This window comes from Callithrix jacchus, chromosome 5 (genome assembly GCF_049354715.1).
Source record: "Callithrix jacchus isolate 240 chromosome 5, calJac240_pri, whole genome shotgun sequence".
Classification (NCBI taxonomy): domain Eukaryota; kingdom Metazoa; phylum Chordata; class Mammalia; order Primates; family Cebidae; genus Callithrix; species Callithrix jacchus.
In genome coordinates, this window is record NC_133506.1 from 11081052 (window position 1) to 11097279 (window position 16228).

General features: G+C 39.3%; 1 protein-coding gene across 1 annotated transcript in view; it reads left to right on the plus strand.

Annotated features, from left to right (window-relative positions):
• Positions 1-16228, plus strand: part of ATRN (attractin) — a 170146-nt gene that overhangs the window by 102730 nt on the left and 51188 nt on the right. Inside the window, exons 19-24 of the mRNA XM_002747312.6 lie at positions 869-1006; positions 4471-4564; positions 6378-6430; positions 8026-8120; positions 11592-11670; positions 13825-13982. Of these exons, the coding sequence (XP_002747358.2) occupies positions 869-1006; positions 4471-4564; positions 6378-6430; positions 8026-8120; positions 11592-11670; positions 13825-13982 (617 nt within the window). The remainder of the gene's footprint in view (positions 1-868; positions 1007-4470; positions 4565-6377; positions 6431-8025; positions 8121-11591; positions 11671-13824; positions 13983-16228) is intronic.

Sequence of the window (16228 nt, forward strand, 5' to 3'; positions counted from 1 at the left end):
TACTAACAGGTGTATAAACAGAACAAGTACAAGGCTATGGAAGGTTTCCAAGATGGTGAAAAACTACATCACATTGATCAAGCAAGGCATATCTGAAGAATCAGATTTTGCTTACAGTGGTACAGGTTGTGCACTATGTAAATGTCTCCCCCATCCCATTCCCCTCTAGAGTTCTATAGTGCACAGCCTGTGCAGCTGTCCTGAGCAGTCCTCAGAGGTCCGAGCTTCACATACCTTTCTAGTTGTAAAGTCCTATGTCCATTAGGAGTCTTAGTAATCCCACTTGTGGAAATGTTTACTGTAAAGATGGTTATTTTTCTAATAATGAAAAATGTAAAGCAAACTAAACGTTATAATATAAGGGAATGGTCAAATAACTGTTAAGATTCATCAAAATCATTCTGCCATTTAAAGTTTTGTTTATAATTAATGTAAAATAATTGTCATCTAAGTTAAAAGAGAAAAGTGAATATTAATATGCATATAATTGTGTAATACTGTATAGAAAAATACCAGAAGAAAAGATATCAAATGTGAACGGTGGTCTCTAGGTGGTTGGATTGTATACGACCTTTCCCCATTCTTCTGTTTTTTAAATATATTATCATGAGCATACATTATTTTTTACAATAAATAACAACAAACATTTTTTAATATCACTATGGGCTTTCACCTTGCTGTGATACATTTCAGTTTTCCTGGACTAGCTCATTTTTGATATTTGTATCTTATTTCTCACATTAGTTTTTAATGGGCCAGTTTTGGTGATTTATCAAAGATAACTACAGAGATAGTTGCAGATAAATCTTAGTGAACTTACTCCGTGCAGTTCTGTGGGACAGACCCCTGGAAACTCTTTTTCTTCCAGCTTGCCAATGCAATGGCCACAGTAAATGCATCAATCAGAGCATCTGTGAGAAGTGTGAGAACCTGACCACAGGCAAGCACTGTGAGACCTGCATATCTGGCTTCTATGGTGATCCTACCAACGGAGGGAAATGTCAGCGTAAGTCAAAAAGGTTTACTCATGGCAAATTGGTGTAGAACGCGAAACTTCTATTTGACTTGAATGGCTACGAGGGAAAAGCCACTTTGTTTTGGATACCACATTTCTTATTAAGTCATACTGGTCAGAAGCTCAGCTGAGCTGGAAGAAAGAACCAAGGTTTCAGAGTAGCTGGTTAAAGCAACAAGCCAAAAATATTAGAGTTAAGCAGTGGTATTATATAATTCTGCAGTGGTATAAGTAAGGGGCCAAAGCCAGAGAAAGTGCCAACTTCCCCTGTTCTCTTTTCGGACAGGGACAGGTCAATAATTGGGGATCAGCTCAGACATGGGGGTCTTGGAGCTCATCTCACTGAGGAGAGAGCCCGGACAAAAGGTTCCAGCAGTATATGGAGCCTAAGGTTGTGGGGAGGGCAAGGCATAAGGGCTAGGAGTGGGAAAGTCCTGGAGTAGAGTCAGAGTTGGGAAAGTGTCTTCTGAATTCCCCCTCCTCCCTCCATAAAGAGGCCTTGGGGCCTGAAGAAGACCTCAGCCCAAGGCCTCAGCTAAGAAGCCTAGAAATAAAGGCTCCAGGGCTAGGAATATAAATACGTGAAGAAGCGTGACCCATGATGTGGGCCTGAGTCCTTGACTGCAACTCTGTTAGAGCCCCACACTCAGGCCCTACCCCAGGTATGCTATGGGGAGGGCAGCCAGGTAAAGCCTGTGTCATTGCCTATGGTCAGGCCTAAAAAACCACACACAGGATTTTTAACCAGGAGCCAGACTCCTCAATACTTCTGGTGTATTTTAAAGATTTAAGTAGTCCCATGTTCAAGGAGGAGGTTGCAGTGAGCCGAGATAGCGCCATTGCACTCCAGCCTGGGTAACATGGTGAGACTCTGTCTCAAAAAAAGAAAATAGTCCCTTGTTGGTTGGGCATAGGGACTCACGCCTGTAATCCCAGCACTTTGGGAGGCCAAAGTGGGTGGATCACTTCAGGTCAGGAGTTTGAGACCAGCCTATATGGTGAAACTCCATCTCTATTAAAAATACAAAAGGTAGCTAGACATGGTGGCAGGTGCCTATAATCCCAGATACTCAGGAGGCTGAGACACGAGAATTGCTTGAACCTGGGAGGTGGAGGTTGCAGTGAGCCTAGATCACACCACTGCACTCCAGTTTGGGCAACAGACTGAGACTCAGTCTCAAAAAAAAATAGTCATGTGTTTCCCTAATTATGTCACATAGAAGCCTGTAAGCAATAGAACATTTTATTATGAGAACAAAAATTTTGACAGGTGATACCAATGAACTGCTTTTTTTTTTATTATAGTTTCCAACTAAAAAGTATAATGAGTCCTGTAGTCAAAAGACTGTTCAGAGTTCTGAGCAAGAAAAATAAATAACATAGGGAACTCTCTACCTACTCCCCAGATCCCAACTCCAGACTCTTTGGTATGGTCCTTCAGAATCTGATCCAGGACCAGCCAGGAAAGAGGCAGTATTCTAGCTGATGTCTCTTACTCTCCCTGCGGTTCAGCTTCCTCATAATAATGGGGTGGTTGTTGAGATGAAAGCAGTCAGAGCAGTACCTGACACATGTTCTGCAGGACACTAGTCAATACTCGGTAGATGTGGGCAATTCTTGTTACCCTGCTAATGCCATTCCCACTACTCCTAAGTAAAAGTTCTTGCTCAAATTAAAAGGTACTCTGTAAAAATACTCTCCCCACTCTTTGTGAATAGACTTTATCCATTAGTAAACAGAGTACCTAACAGAGTGGTAAGAGTGTACAAGACATTGTACAGTTGTATCATGAAATATTTGTGAAGCATCTCTAGAGTGCCAAGTGCTGGGTGTGGGGACACAGACAGAGCTGCTGCCCCCAGAGAGGCACTCTGGAAGTGACTGTCCTCTGAGGGAGGGCTGGTCTTGGCTGAGGTGCCTTGTCCACGATGGCCACATTTGGAATCACTGCAGGGCTCAGAACCAGGATCCAGTGCCAAGGTCAGTGCTTTAGGGGCCTTCTAAAGATACAGGTGCTTTTATTATCCCCAAGATTAAGTAAACTGCCCAGTGAGATATGGACAAGCTGAGTACCATGTCCAGTCCATGCTGACCTCAGCTACTGGGCTACTTGTACTTCCAGATGCCATTATCTCCACATCTGCAGCTGCCAACTGGAAGCATCACGTTTTCCTCTGTGAGATCTACAGGGCCTGAGTACAATTGTATAGAACTTAAAGTCTGCCTTATTTTTCAGAGTCCTAATCTACAATAGAAAGTGTGGTATTTAGAATACTGTAAATGGCACCAAGTCTTTGATGTTTTCTTCTTAAAATTCTCTAGTCTTTAGGTAAGTTAGTAGCCATGATTACTTAAATGCTTACTGTGTTTGAGGCATCATACACATATCATCACAAAACCCCTATGAGATAGGTACTGTTGTTATCCTTATCATATAAACAAGGAAGCTGAAACTCAGAAAGGTTAAGTAGCATGCCCAGATTGACAGAAGAGCCAAGTAGAGGGTACTGGATTCAAACCCAGGCAGTTGGACTTAAGGTCTTTGCTTTTCACTAATACACTACACACCTTCCCCCAGACTCAACAGAGCCAAGAGTCAAACACTCATGATTCTGCCTTCAGCATCCATTCTGTTAATCTCTACACTATTCTGTTTCAGAGTTTTATTTGGGTGATTTTGCCCCCAAAGGATTTATTTTTAAAGTGTACTTCTCTCCAGCTGAATGCCTTTAATTTATTCACCAGCCAAATAGGGTATAAAGTGAAAAGTGTTGAGCAAAAAGGCTTTCACTGTTTTCAACTGGAGTATAATATTTATCACAGCTTCTATTATGTTGGATGATGAAAGGAGAGATAGTGAGATGGCTGGAGGAGGGAGATGGTAAGAGCTGTTTTCTGTAAAGGCAAAGGAGAAGGTGAAGCAAAGGTGGCACATCCTGAGGGCCCCTAAAGCGCCAACCTTGGCATTAGATCCTGGTTCTGAGCCCTGCGGTGATTCCAAATGGGAACATTGTGGAGAAGGCACCTCAGCCAAGACCAGCCCTCCCTCAGAGGACAGTCACCTCCAGAGCACCTTCCTGGGGGCAGTGGCTCTATCTGTGTCCCCACACCCAGCACCTGGCACTCTAGAGATGCTTCACGAATATTATTGAATAAATGAAAGAATCATAGCTGTGAAAAAGTCTATTGAAGAGATCAAAATAGTGATTGCTTCAGAAGGCAGTGGGAACCAGCATTCACTTTCCTCCTGTCCTTTGACTTTGGTTCCTTTAATGTTACCTGTACTTTATTATCATTAACTAAAAGTCATGAATCTTACCCATTGAATGCTCATACTTCAACCCGTCCTTCCTGCTGAACTCACTTCAGAAAACATTGCTTGTTTTGGAAACAGTCTCCAATAGTCGGAATCCTTTAAGGCAGTTGTGACCTCCATTCCTTTTCCTTCTCTGCAGCATGCAAATGCAATGGTCACGCATCGCTGTGCAACACCAACACGGGCAAGTGCTTCTGCACCACCAAGGGCGTCAAGGGGGACGAGTGCCAGCTGTGAGTACCACACTCCCTATACCACCAGGGAGGACCAAAAGGCTGTGCAGCTGCCTGAGAGCCACCACTTCCATGTATCTTGTTGCTGTGGTTTCTGAGGGATCCCTGGGTTGATTAGTTTGAAATCCTACCCATTCTACTTCAGACAGGTCAACCCCCATACTGAGGAGGTCATTGGGTTAGCAGCAATTCCTTAATAGCTTTTAAATTCACATTTTTGTTTGAGCGATACTGACATTTCCTGGGTTGTTCATTTGGATTAGTCATTTTAACTTCAGCAACTACTTGATTTTTGTCATGTCAAGACATTATACCCTTTCCCAAAGAGTTGGAAGAGCTAGTGTTTCGGTGATGGCATTTATTTGGCATTTGGTTGTCTGGTTGTGGAAACGATCCTCTTGCCTTTAACATCTCCCATTACTCTAGCATTTTCCTTGGTGACGTGTCAGGCATCTTCCTGGAGAGAGTTTGGAGTCCCCATCCGTTAGAATGCAGGTGTAGCAGCATCAGGCATGTTTGAGGTTTCAGACCGGCTGCTGCCTCCACTGAGCAAGGTGCTCTTAAGGCAAATCACTGTTCTCCCCATCTGTCAGTAGTGGGATGAGCAATAACTGTTTTTGGTGTCCTCGCAAGTTGAAACAGGAAGGATAGTTCCTCAATCAATGTCTCACTGGGAAACCTGGCTGACTCACGCGAAACCTGGCTGTCTCACTGGGAAACCTAATAAAACGCTTGCATCCACATTTACTCATTCTCAAGAAAAGATTGAAAGTGTTTAGCATCAAAACACTGAGCTGGTTAATCATTGCAAACATCATTATTTCTTAAAGAACAATAGTCATAATGCTACCAGTGATTGAGACATCACAGATAGTGCTATTCAGCAGGGATTGGTCTGTCTACCTTTACAGTTTACATATATGTTTACTAGTTTCATGTTGCCCTAAAGCCAATATGTGAGGAAAAGTCTAATCCAAGATTAAATTTAACCCTTAGGTCCACATTCCTTTAAACAGAAATATGTGTTAGAGAAAAATTAATCACTCTTTCCCTCAGTTAGCTGATACAACAAAGACATGAGGGGACATCAAGTAAGACTTTCAAGTTCCTTCAAGATCACAGATGTAGGCAAGTGCTTATCATCACCCTGGCTGAAGGGACACAGCATGCCTGTCTTAGCCTGCCTGGGAAAGGCCATCACCAGCTTCCCCACTTTCCTCTTGGTGCATAGCTGTTGTGTTTACCTAAATGGCTTCATGAAGTGGGAGACTGGGTTTTGCTGATGTTTATAGATGATATCTATGGGGAAACTGTTTACTGAGTAGAAAATATTTTTTTCTACAGACTAGTGAACACTTGTTCCAGGGTTTAAAAAAACAGTGATTCTTGGTATTGAGTCTGCTCTCACTTGTGTTAAAGAACAGAATTAGTTTATCCATGGAACATAGGAAAGAACTGAGAAATGAGTTCTTGAAGAATGTTTTGACTGCACTTTTAGAAGAATACGTAGTTCACACAAAATTGAAAATGAGTTTTTCATTATAATAAATAGGTTTATTACATTCAGATTTCTCTCATTGCTTTGGCAAATGCTTGTCAATTGTCTTCATATAGTTGGCATGTGAAATGCTGAGCAGTCAGTATTGAAAATTCATGCATGCTCTTCCGAGACTACTTGAGCTGAGTTATGGTAAGGATGCAATTATAATGACTCCAGACTATCTGTACTTTAAAAGGATCTGCTTGGTTTTAAAATGAGTTCAGTTTCTGTTTTACATAGCAGTAAAAAATAGTCTTTGTTTTTTTCCCCCAGATGTGAAGTAGAAAATCGGTATCAGGGAAACCCTCTCAAAGGAACATGTTATTGTAAGTGGTTTTGCAATTCTTATTTCTGGAAGCAAAGTAGTTCAGTAAAACTTCATTGTTGACTTTAACATGGTAAAACCACCTTGAGAATGGTAAGTGCTATAAGACTAGTAACGACCATGAAGTGTTCCCTGATTTGATATGTTTACATTCTGTTAAGTTGACTACATATAGGAGAACTGTTTTAAGCTGTTTTGATTGTGGTTGGGGTTCATGTTAATGTGTTCATAGCAGATAGCAGAAGAGAGCAGAGAGGCATGCATCTCTGCCTTTCCATGTTTATGTGTCATCATATTCATATTTTAGGATATGGATAAAAAATTGAATTCTTACAATATAGTTGAAGTTTTCATCCTTCTATCTGGAACCGATTTGCGTTAACCACCTTGGAGTGAAAGGTGAGCCTGGCAAGGTGACCAGGTTTTTATGAGTAAATGTGTTTTCTCTTGTGGGAGAATCCACATGGTAGACCAGAGTATGAGACCAGAAAAAAGGAGTTAATGTTATGGCATATCCATTGTAATTATATACCTGCTGTACTGGTTGAATAACATCCCTTCAAAATTCATGTCCACTTGGAACCTGTGAATGTGACTTTTTATATATATATATATATATGTGTGTGTGTGTGTGTGTGTGTGTGTGTGTGTGTGTGTGTGTATGTTTTTATATATATTTATTTTAAATATATTATTTATATATAAATATGTAAATGTATATATAAAGTCACATTTACAGGTGACTTTAATAAATAATAAATATATATATATTATATATATAAAACTTCTAAAGGAAAACAAGAGAAAAACATCTTGACCTTGGGTAAGGAAAAGTTGTTAGATATGATTCTAAAAGCATAATTCATAAACAAAAAAGTAGATTAATGAAACTTTATAAAAATTTAAAACTTATAGAAAAAAACCATCCAAAAAACAAAAAGCCGATACTAGAGAAAATATTGACAAATCATCATATATTTGTTAAAGAGCTTGTATCCAGAATACAGAAAGAACTCTTACAACTGAATAAGAAGACAATTCCAATTAAAAACAGGCAAAATTTGAAAAGACATTTCATGAAAGAAGATATTACAATGGCCAACAAGCACATTAAAAACTACATTATCAGTTATTTGGAATGGAGATATTAAAACTACAGTCAGATACAGCCCTAGAATGATGAGAATCCAATGTTTCATAGAAGACAATCATCTCGTGTCTGCTTCTGCATTCAGTCTGTTGCAATACATCTTTCTGGTTAAACACGTGAAAAAACCTGGCCTTACCAGACCTGCAGTTGGAAAAGAGTATAGGAATACCCTTTTAATAGCCTTTGCAGATAATTATGGATGTTATTTGATATTATGCTGAAGCTGGACAACTGATCATTTCTTTAAAACGGTTTGATGGGTTAACCCAAATAAAATGATACTGCCCACAGACTTGATTTTCTTTGAGGAACCTGGGTATAGGTGAGTTAAAGTGCTTTCCTTGTTGCTTAATTTATAAGGACAGCAGTCTGTATCTCTAAAGACCTGTTCTGTTTTGTGTGTGTATGTTTTTAGTTTTTAAATGTGCATTTTTTTCTTTCCATAGATACTCTTCTTATTGACTATCAGTTCACCTTTAGTCTATCCCAGGAAGATGACCGCTATTACACAGCTATTAATTTTGTGGCTACTCCTGATGAAGTAAGATTTTTTTTAAGTCTTCCTATTTTATTTTGAATTTGTTTGGGTCTTTTTCTTGGTCATTATGGTTAGAAGTACTGCGTTAGCAGTGCTCTCTAGACTGGAGTACATGAGAATATCTCTAGAGGTATAGCAAAGAAATATTAGAATCTTCATTATTTCTTTTCCATGTAAAAGGGAAGAGTGGTGTTAATAAGATTTACCAGGATCTTAGACACAGACTGATGTTGAATCCACACATACTTACTCTGCCTGTCAGCCCATCATGGCCTCATACAGAAAGGGGACTCCACCATCAGAGGACAGACACCAGAGCCTGGATTTACTCTCTCAAGAGTGATGAGAGGCTTAAAGACACCGCTGATTGAAATGGCAGTGATGCAGGCCCAAGCAGACAGCAAAGGAGAGGACACTCCTCCTAGAGTGAGTTCTTAGCTTCATTAGGTGGCAAAACAGCAAAGGCTTAGTTGCGTCCAGCAAGAATTTAGCGAGGAATAATTTAAATTATTAAAATATGTATGTTTAATGTGGATTTTTATCTGCTGTCATTAACGATGACGCCCAACATGCCTTAAGGTATTACCTAGGGGTAGAAGGAAGCCTATACCATGTGACATTTAAAACTGAAGCATACGGAGCACGAAGATGCATCAGTACAGCTTCTTCAATGAAATATAAAGCCATGCAATACCCACTTCGGTACTTAAAGAAATTTTGCTAAACTTGATGGTAAATTATTTAGGAACTTCTTGGAGATTTCTTACTTCTCATGAACATACGCAAAGCCATTTACTATTACAAAATTCTATTAACAATAAATGTGGCAAATAATACATGGAAAACTACAGGGCAGTAAGCCAAAGTGTATTGCTTTGTTAACAAGTGTTATCTGTAAACATTGCTAAATTTAATTTTAAAAGTGGAACAAAGTCTATAGTGTGGCATGTTTACTGTACAATTAAATGAAAGTAGGATTTGTTTTTAATATTCTATTTCAATGGTAAAATTAAGAAAAAGTATACTAGAAAAGATAAATTCTCAAGAGTAAATTCCTTTTAAGTAAAAATAATAAATTAAGTGAAAATATTTTATGAAAAAACTGTAGGTATTAATATATCATTTGAGTGGCTGTATTGACTGGAATTTTTTTCTTAAAGATTTTAGAATAAGATTATAACAGAAGTACCACTGCCTCATAAGCAAGTGTTTGAAGTGCTCAAAATCTTTCATGATGTAATTGATGCTATTAATTTGATTAAAAAATAAATAAATATAGTAGAATCTTTGTAATACTTCTTAACCAGGCGGGAAGCAACCAGGAAAATATTTGGACCGTTCTGGATTTTGCTGTTTATTTTATGACAGAATACTTAGTAGTTAGCCACATGCATATGTTCTTTTATGAAAGCACAAGGATTTCAAGTTTGTTGATTCTTTCTGTGGAAAGATGTATATAGTTGACCCCTCCCTGAGCAACACAGGTTAAAACTGTGAGGATCCACTTATACGCAGACTTTTTCAACCAAACGTGGAACGAAAATAAAGTATTTGCGAGATGTGAAACCTGAGTATATGGAGGGTGGACTTTTCATATGCAAGGGTTCTATGGGCAGACTGCAGACTGGAGTATGTGTGGACTTGGGCATGCTTGGGGGTCCTGGAACCAATGACCCACGTATACCGAGGGATGACTGTAATTGTTACTTACGTGCTACCAGCAAATACTAAATACAAATAAGTAAACATTTGAGCTGTCCTTTCAAGATGAAGGTGAGGTCTTATCAGTAAATGAGAAGGTAAATGCTTTGTGAGAGAAACTTCTAGTTTAATGATCACATTTTAAAAATAGCTCTTTGGAAATGTTTCCATTATTGTGATTTTGTGGCTATTAAAATGATCAAAACAACACTCTTAAAAATCTTATTCTAACCTCTCTTAAGATCTTTTAAAAATTTCGGGGCTGGGGCAGTGGCTCATACCTGTAATCCCAGCACTTTGGGAAGCCAAGGTGAGCGGATCACCTGAGTCAGGAGTTTGAGACCAGCCTGGCAAACATAGTGAAACCCCTTCTCTACTAAAAATACAAAACTTAGTCAGGCATGGTTGCAGGCGCCTGTAATCCCAGCAGGCTGAGGCAGGAGAATCACTTGAACCCAGGAGGCGGTGGTTGCAGGGAGCTAAGATTGCGCCGTTGCAACCAGCCTGGGGGCAAAAGCGAGACTTCGTCTCAAAACAAACAAACAAACAAGAATAATTTCAGCACAATTGGATTCATCTGTCAGAGATAAAAACATAACATCAATTAGTTTGCAAAAATAATAGACTCTAGTTAAGAGATTTACTAGTGAAATTTCAGTGAAAACTAAAAATTAATGTTATAGTTTACCTAACATCACCAACAGTTCACTTCCTCCATTGGCTTAACAGATTCCTCAGCGATATCTTTATTAAGCATTAAAACCAAGAATCAGCCCGGGCATGGTGGCTAACACCTGTAATCCCAGCACTTTGGGAGGCCAAGGCAGGTAGATCACGAGTCAGGAGATGGAGACCATCCTAACCAACATGGTGAAACCCCGTTTCTACTAAAAATATAAAACTTAGCTGGATGTGGTGGCATGTGCTTATAATCACAGCTACTCAGGAGACTGAGGTGAAAGTATCTCTTGAACTCAGGAAGCAGAGGTTGCAGTGAGCCAAGATTGCGCCACTGTACTCTAGCCTGGCGATAGAGCAAGACTCCGTCTCAAAAAAAAAAAAAAAACAAGAATCAAAATAAATTAAGTTAGATTAGCCCTGTGAACTGCTGTATCTCTAAGTGGTAGACAAGGTTTTCAAAACTAAGAAACCATATTCAATCATATTTCTCTTGAAATAACATTTTTAGTAAGAGAAGAATATTTTTCTTCTCTTACCAAAGAATCATGAATATAATAAAATTATTTTTTTAATTTAGTAAATTTCAGCTTTATATGCTTTTTTAAAGGCTGTTTCCAGTTTTTGAGAGGTTTTGCACTGTATCTAATCTATGAGTTCAGAATTACAGGGGTTTTGGTTGTAAATGAATATAATTTAGGGCACTTGATCAAGTGTTTTACTGATAGGCGTGAACTTCAGACATTTGAAAACAGCTACCCAGAGAATTCTTAGGAGGCTGATTCCCCAACACAGGTCAGAAGATGCATATCACTGTGTTCTGATAAGGGCCTTTTAAAAAGGCACTTTCTCATGCAGTTAGGTATTTGAGAAAGCATTAAGTTACATATACTTTTATGGGAGTGGATGAAGTTTTATTGGGATATATTGCTTGTATTAAGGAAAATTGGTTAAAAATTTTGCTGTGAGTTTCTCTAAAGACATAAAATATTTATGATTAAGAACTTTTAGAGTAGTAAAATTTAATTATTGCTTTATTTTAAAATCTATAAACTGTTTATGATTAATTTTCTAATAATTTGTACCTCCCATCAGCAAAACAGGGATTTGGACATGTTCATCAATGCCTCCAAAAATTTCAACCTCAACATCACCTGGGCTGCCAGCTTCTCAGGTAAAGACACACCTAGACAAGACCCCCCTCCCCAAATGGAGGTGTGATAGATTAAGAAATGTAAAATTGGAACTGAGAAAGAGAGCTCAGGAGACAGATTGGTTTGAAACCTACCCTTGCTACTTACTAGCTATGAGACCTTGAGCAAGTGTCTAAATAACCTTAGGATTATTTTATTCACTGTAAAGTGAGGATAATGATACTTACCTCTTAGAATTGTTGTATAGATTAAATTAGGTTGTACCTGCCAGAGCTTGCTGTGGTGTCAGGCTCCATGTGTGGTTACTACCCTAGGCCACCACCACCATTTCTGTTCTTGCTGTGGCTGCTGGCACTACCATCATTGTCTACATCCATGCTTCGGAACTGAAAAATTCAAATGACTCATAGTTTCAATAAATGAAAACATTTTAAATAAAATGAGATTTTAGTAGCTGCAGAGAAATGTACTTTGAGAATTAAATCAAACTCTAAAAGCACAGCTTTTGCTGTCTGTCTTACTATGATTCACTGAAGATCTGCTGTACAGGAAATCTACTAACAAAATAAAGGATGAGAGGGCCAATGCTGTGGCTCATGCCTGTAATCTCAGTACTTTGGGAGGCCGAGGTGGGCGGATCACCTGAGGTTAGGAATTCAAGACCAGCCTGACCGACATGGTGAAACCCTGTCTTTAAAAAAAATGAAAGAAAAAGAAAAAGTCTGAATTAGCAGAGTATTTTTCTAGAGAAAGGTGACATCTCCGAGCATGTGAAAGATTTGCAATGAGCTGGACAGTGGCTTATGCCTATAATCCCAGCACTTTGGAAGGCTGAGGCGGGTGGATTACCTGAGGTTAGAAGTTCAAGACCAGCCTAACCAATATGGTGAAACCCCGTCTCTACTAAAAATACAAAATTAGTTGGGTGTGGTGGCTCATGCCTGTAATCCCAGGTACCTGGGAGGCAGAGGCAGGAGGATTACTTGAACCTGGGAGACAGAGGTTGCAGCAAACTGAGATTGCACCATTGTACTCTAGCCTGGGCAACAAGAATGAAACTCTATCTTTAAAAAAAAAAAATTGTGGGCCAGGTGCGGTGGCTCACGCCTGTAATCCCAGCACTTTGGGAGGCCGAGGAAGGTGGATCACGAGGTCAAGAGATCGAGACCATCCTGGTCAACATGGTGAAACCCCGTCTCTACTAAAAATACAAAAAATTAGCTGGGCATGGTGGCACGTGTCTGTAATCCCAGCTACTCAGGAGGCTGAGGCAGGAGAATTGCCTGAACCTAGGAGGCGGAGGTTGAGGTGAGCCGAGATTGTGCCATTGCACTCCAGCCTGGGTGACAAGCACGAAACTCCGTCTCAAAAAAAAAAAAAAAAAAAAAATTGCAATGAGTATCTCAATGAAGACATGATAATCTGGGCTCTAGTCACAGGGTCTAATGTCAGACATGGAAAAAAGTTCGTTTTATTAATCTTTATCAGTACTTGAATCCCTGGCTGTGGGAGACTATGGAATGTTGAAGTACTGGGAATAGGATAGAGTTACACCAGATTAGAGGAACTTAAATACCGTGGTAGCTGGCAGTAGAAGGACTGAGTGACCCCTTGAGCCCCTCCTCCCTGCTGCTGCAGGTTAGGCAGTGAGCGGCACATCAGCATTCCTGGCATGAGTACCTGGCTCATTGCCCAAGAGGTGTAAAGGGGAAATGCAAAGGAATTGAGTGCTGTGGGCAAAGTAAATGCCAGTGCCTGTTAATAGGATTCTAGTGGTATCTGTATTTCCATGACTGTGTGTGTTGCCTCTTTGGGGGTGGGGCAAGCGTAGAAGGGAGTTACATGGGTTTCTGGTAAAACCATTTTGGTTAGGGACATAGGCTTATGTATTATTAGCCTGACCAGCTCTAAATCTTGTCTCCATTTCTTGCTGGCTGTGTGACTTGAGGGAAGTAACTTAATTTCTCTGAATCTCAATTTCTAATCTGTAAGTGAAGATAATAGTAGGGCAGGTGTGAGGATTAAATGAGATTGAGCTCTTACAGGCCATTACTGGAACACAGGAAGTGCGTGGTAAATGCTATTATCCTTATTGTTAATGAGGCCAGATTCTGTTCTCCCTGAAAACACTCCCAAAAAATGTCTCTTCTGTTTCATTTATTTTCTTCTAACAGCTGGAACCCAGGCTGGAGAAGAGATGCCTGTTGTTTCAAAAACCAACATTAAGGAGTACAAAGATAGTTTCTCTAATGAGAAGTTTGATTTTCGCAACCACCCAAATATCACTTTCTTTGTTTATGTCAGTAATTTCACCTGGCCCATCAAAATTCAGGTAAGAAGAGCCTTTCGGTTTCATACCTGCAAAGATGCTGAAATCTCTAAAGACTAAATTTGCTAATTTAGAGCTTGTGGTAAATGAGGTGTGCAATGTGGCTTTGCCTTTGTAATGTCTATGGCAGAGGAGTGCTGAGCGCATGCATGCTGCACAGAAGATTGGAGTGAGGATGGACTGTATCAAGTCATGAAGGACATTTACAAAAGCACTTTTGAAAGCAGGTTACCGTGTAACAGCTTTGGTCATTATAAACATAGTCACTTCTTCAGTGAGCACTTGGAAGAGTTTATCTTTCCATTCTGGAAATATGGAGGACAAAAAATATGTTGTACTTTTTCTCAATATCCCCTCTTCTTTTCCTGTCTCCATGGTCTAAAATTTGTTAATCCTCTTATCAGCATCTCCCTTTGCCCTTCCATAATTCCTGCATCCCTCCTCAGTCAGTCTTGTAAGCATTAGCCACACTTCCTATTCCTGTTTCCTCTTGTCTATTACACATCTCCTCACAATGTTCTGGCCTCTTCCCTCACCACATCCTGACACCATCCTGTCATAGTGGGCCCCAGAGATGGAATTCTTCAGTCCCCTTCTCTCATTGCATGGCTTTGAGTTATCATCTTTCTTGTCTTCTGGATTTTTCTTTCCCTTGTTCTCTGGCCAGTCTTTTTAGGGAATCCTCTTCCTTAAACACTGGACTTGTCTAGGATTTAGACCTGGTCCTTTTCTCTCTTCACTCCACAGTTTTCTGCATGTGGGACTTGTGGTACCACGTCTATTCTATTGATTCTCAGTGTTGCCTCCAGACCAGCACTGGCAGTTGCTGCCTGGACAGCCCTACACCTGGATAGTCAAAGCTCCCTGCACTCGGTGCATATTTCTTTTTGTGACCTTAGCCCCAGACTTCCATGCTTCCTCTTTCTGTGAACACCACCACCATTCACCCTGTCACACAATCCGGGACCTGAAGATCATTTGCATTCCTGGGATAAACCCAACTTGGGCATGACATATTATTTCCTTACTTTACACATTGTTGGATTCAGTTTGCTAATATTTTGGTTAGAATTTTGTATCTGTTTAATGAGTAAGAATGTCTGATAATTTTCCCTTTCCTTGTTATGGTTTCGATGTCATGTTAAACTAACCTTTAATAATTATAGTTTAAAGAGCTTTTTATCTTTCTCATCTCTGGAGAAGATGTAAGATTATAGTTAACCGAACCTCAAGTACTTGGTAGTTCTCTTCTGTAAAATCATTTGATCCTAGTGTCTTATTTGTGGAGATATTTTTACCTGCTAATTCAGCTTCTTTAATAGTTATAAAATATTTTGAATTTCCTCTGTTTGAGTCACTTTTTAATATTTTTCTAGGTATTTATATCATGTTTTTAATATATTAATTTTATTTTTAAAATTGATACATAATTGTGCATGTTTATGAGGTACATGAGATATTTTGATACATGTATAAAAGGTATAATGATCAAATAAGGATAATTAGGATATCCATCACATCAAACATTTACCATTTCTTTGTGTTGAATACATTTCACATCTTCTACTATTTTGCAATAGTGAATAAATTATTGCTAACTATAGTTATGATGACTATTGTGCCATTGAACACTAGAACATATTCCTTCTAACTATAGTTTTATACCCATTAATTAATCTCTCTCTATCTCCCCTACTCCCCAGCTGCTGGTAACCACCTTATATGCTCTTCCCCTATGAGATCAGTTTTTTTAGCTCTCACATATGAGTAAGAAAACATATATGTCTTTCTGTGCCTGGCTTGTTTCACTTAACATAATGACCTCCAGTTCCATTCATATTGCTGCAAATGACAGGATTTTATTATTTTTATGGCTGAATAATATTTCATTATATAATGTATACCACATTTCATTTGTCCATTCATTTGTTGATGGACACGTAGGTTGATTACGTGTCTTCACTGTTGTGAATAGTGCTGCAATAAACATTCAGAGCATGCATCTTCAGTGTACTGATTTTTATTCTTTTGAATATATACGCAGCAGTGGGATTGCTGGATCACCGTGGTGGATCTATTTTGAGGAACCTTCATACTGTCTTCCATAGTGGCCATGCTAATTTACATTCCCACTAGCAGTGAACTAGCATCTTCTTTCTCCATGTCCTCACCAGCATGTGTTATTGTGTCTGTTTAATAATAGTCATTTTAACTGGGATGAGATGATTTCTCATTATGGTTCTGATTTG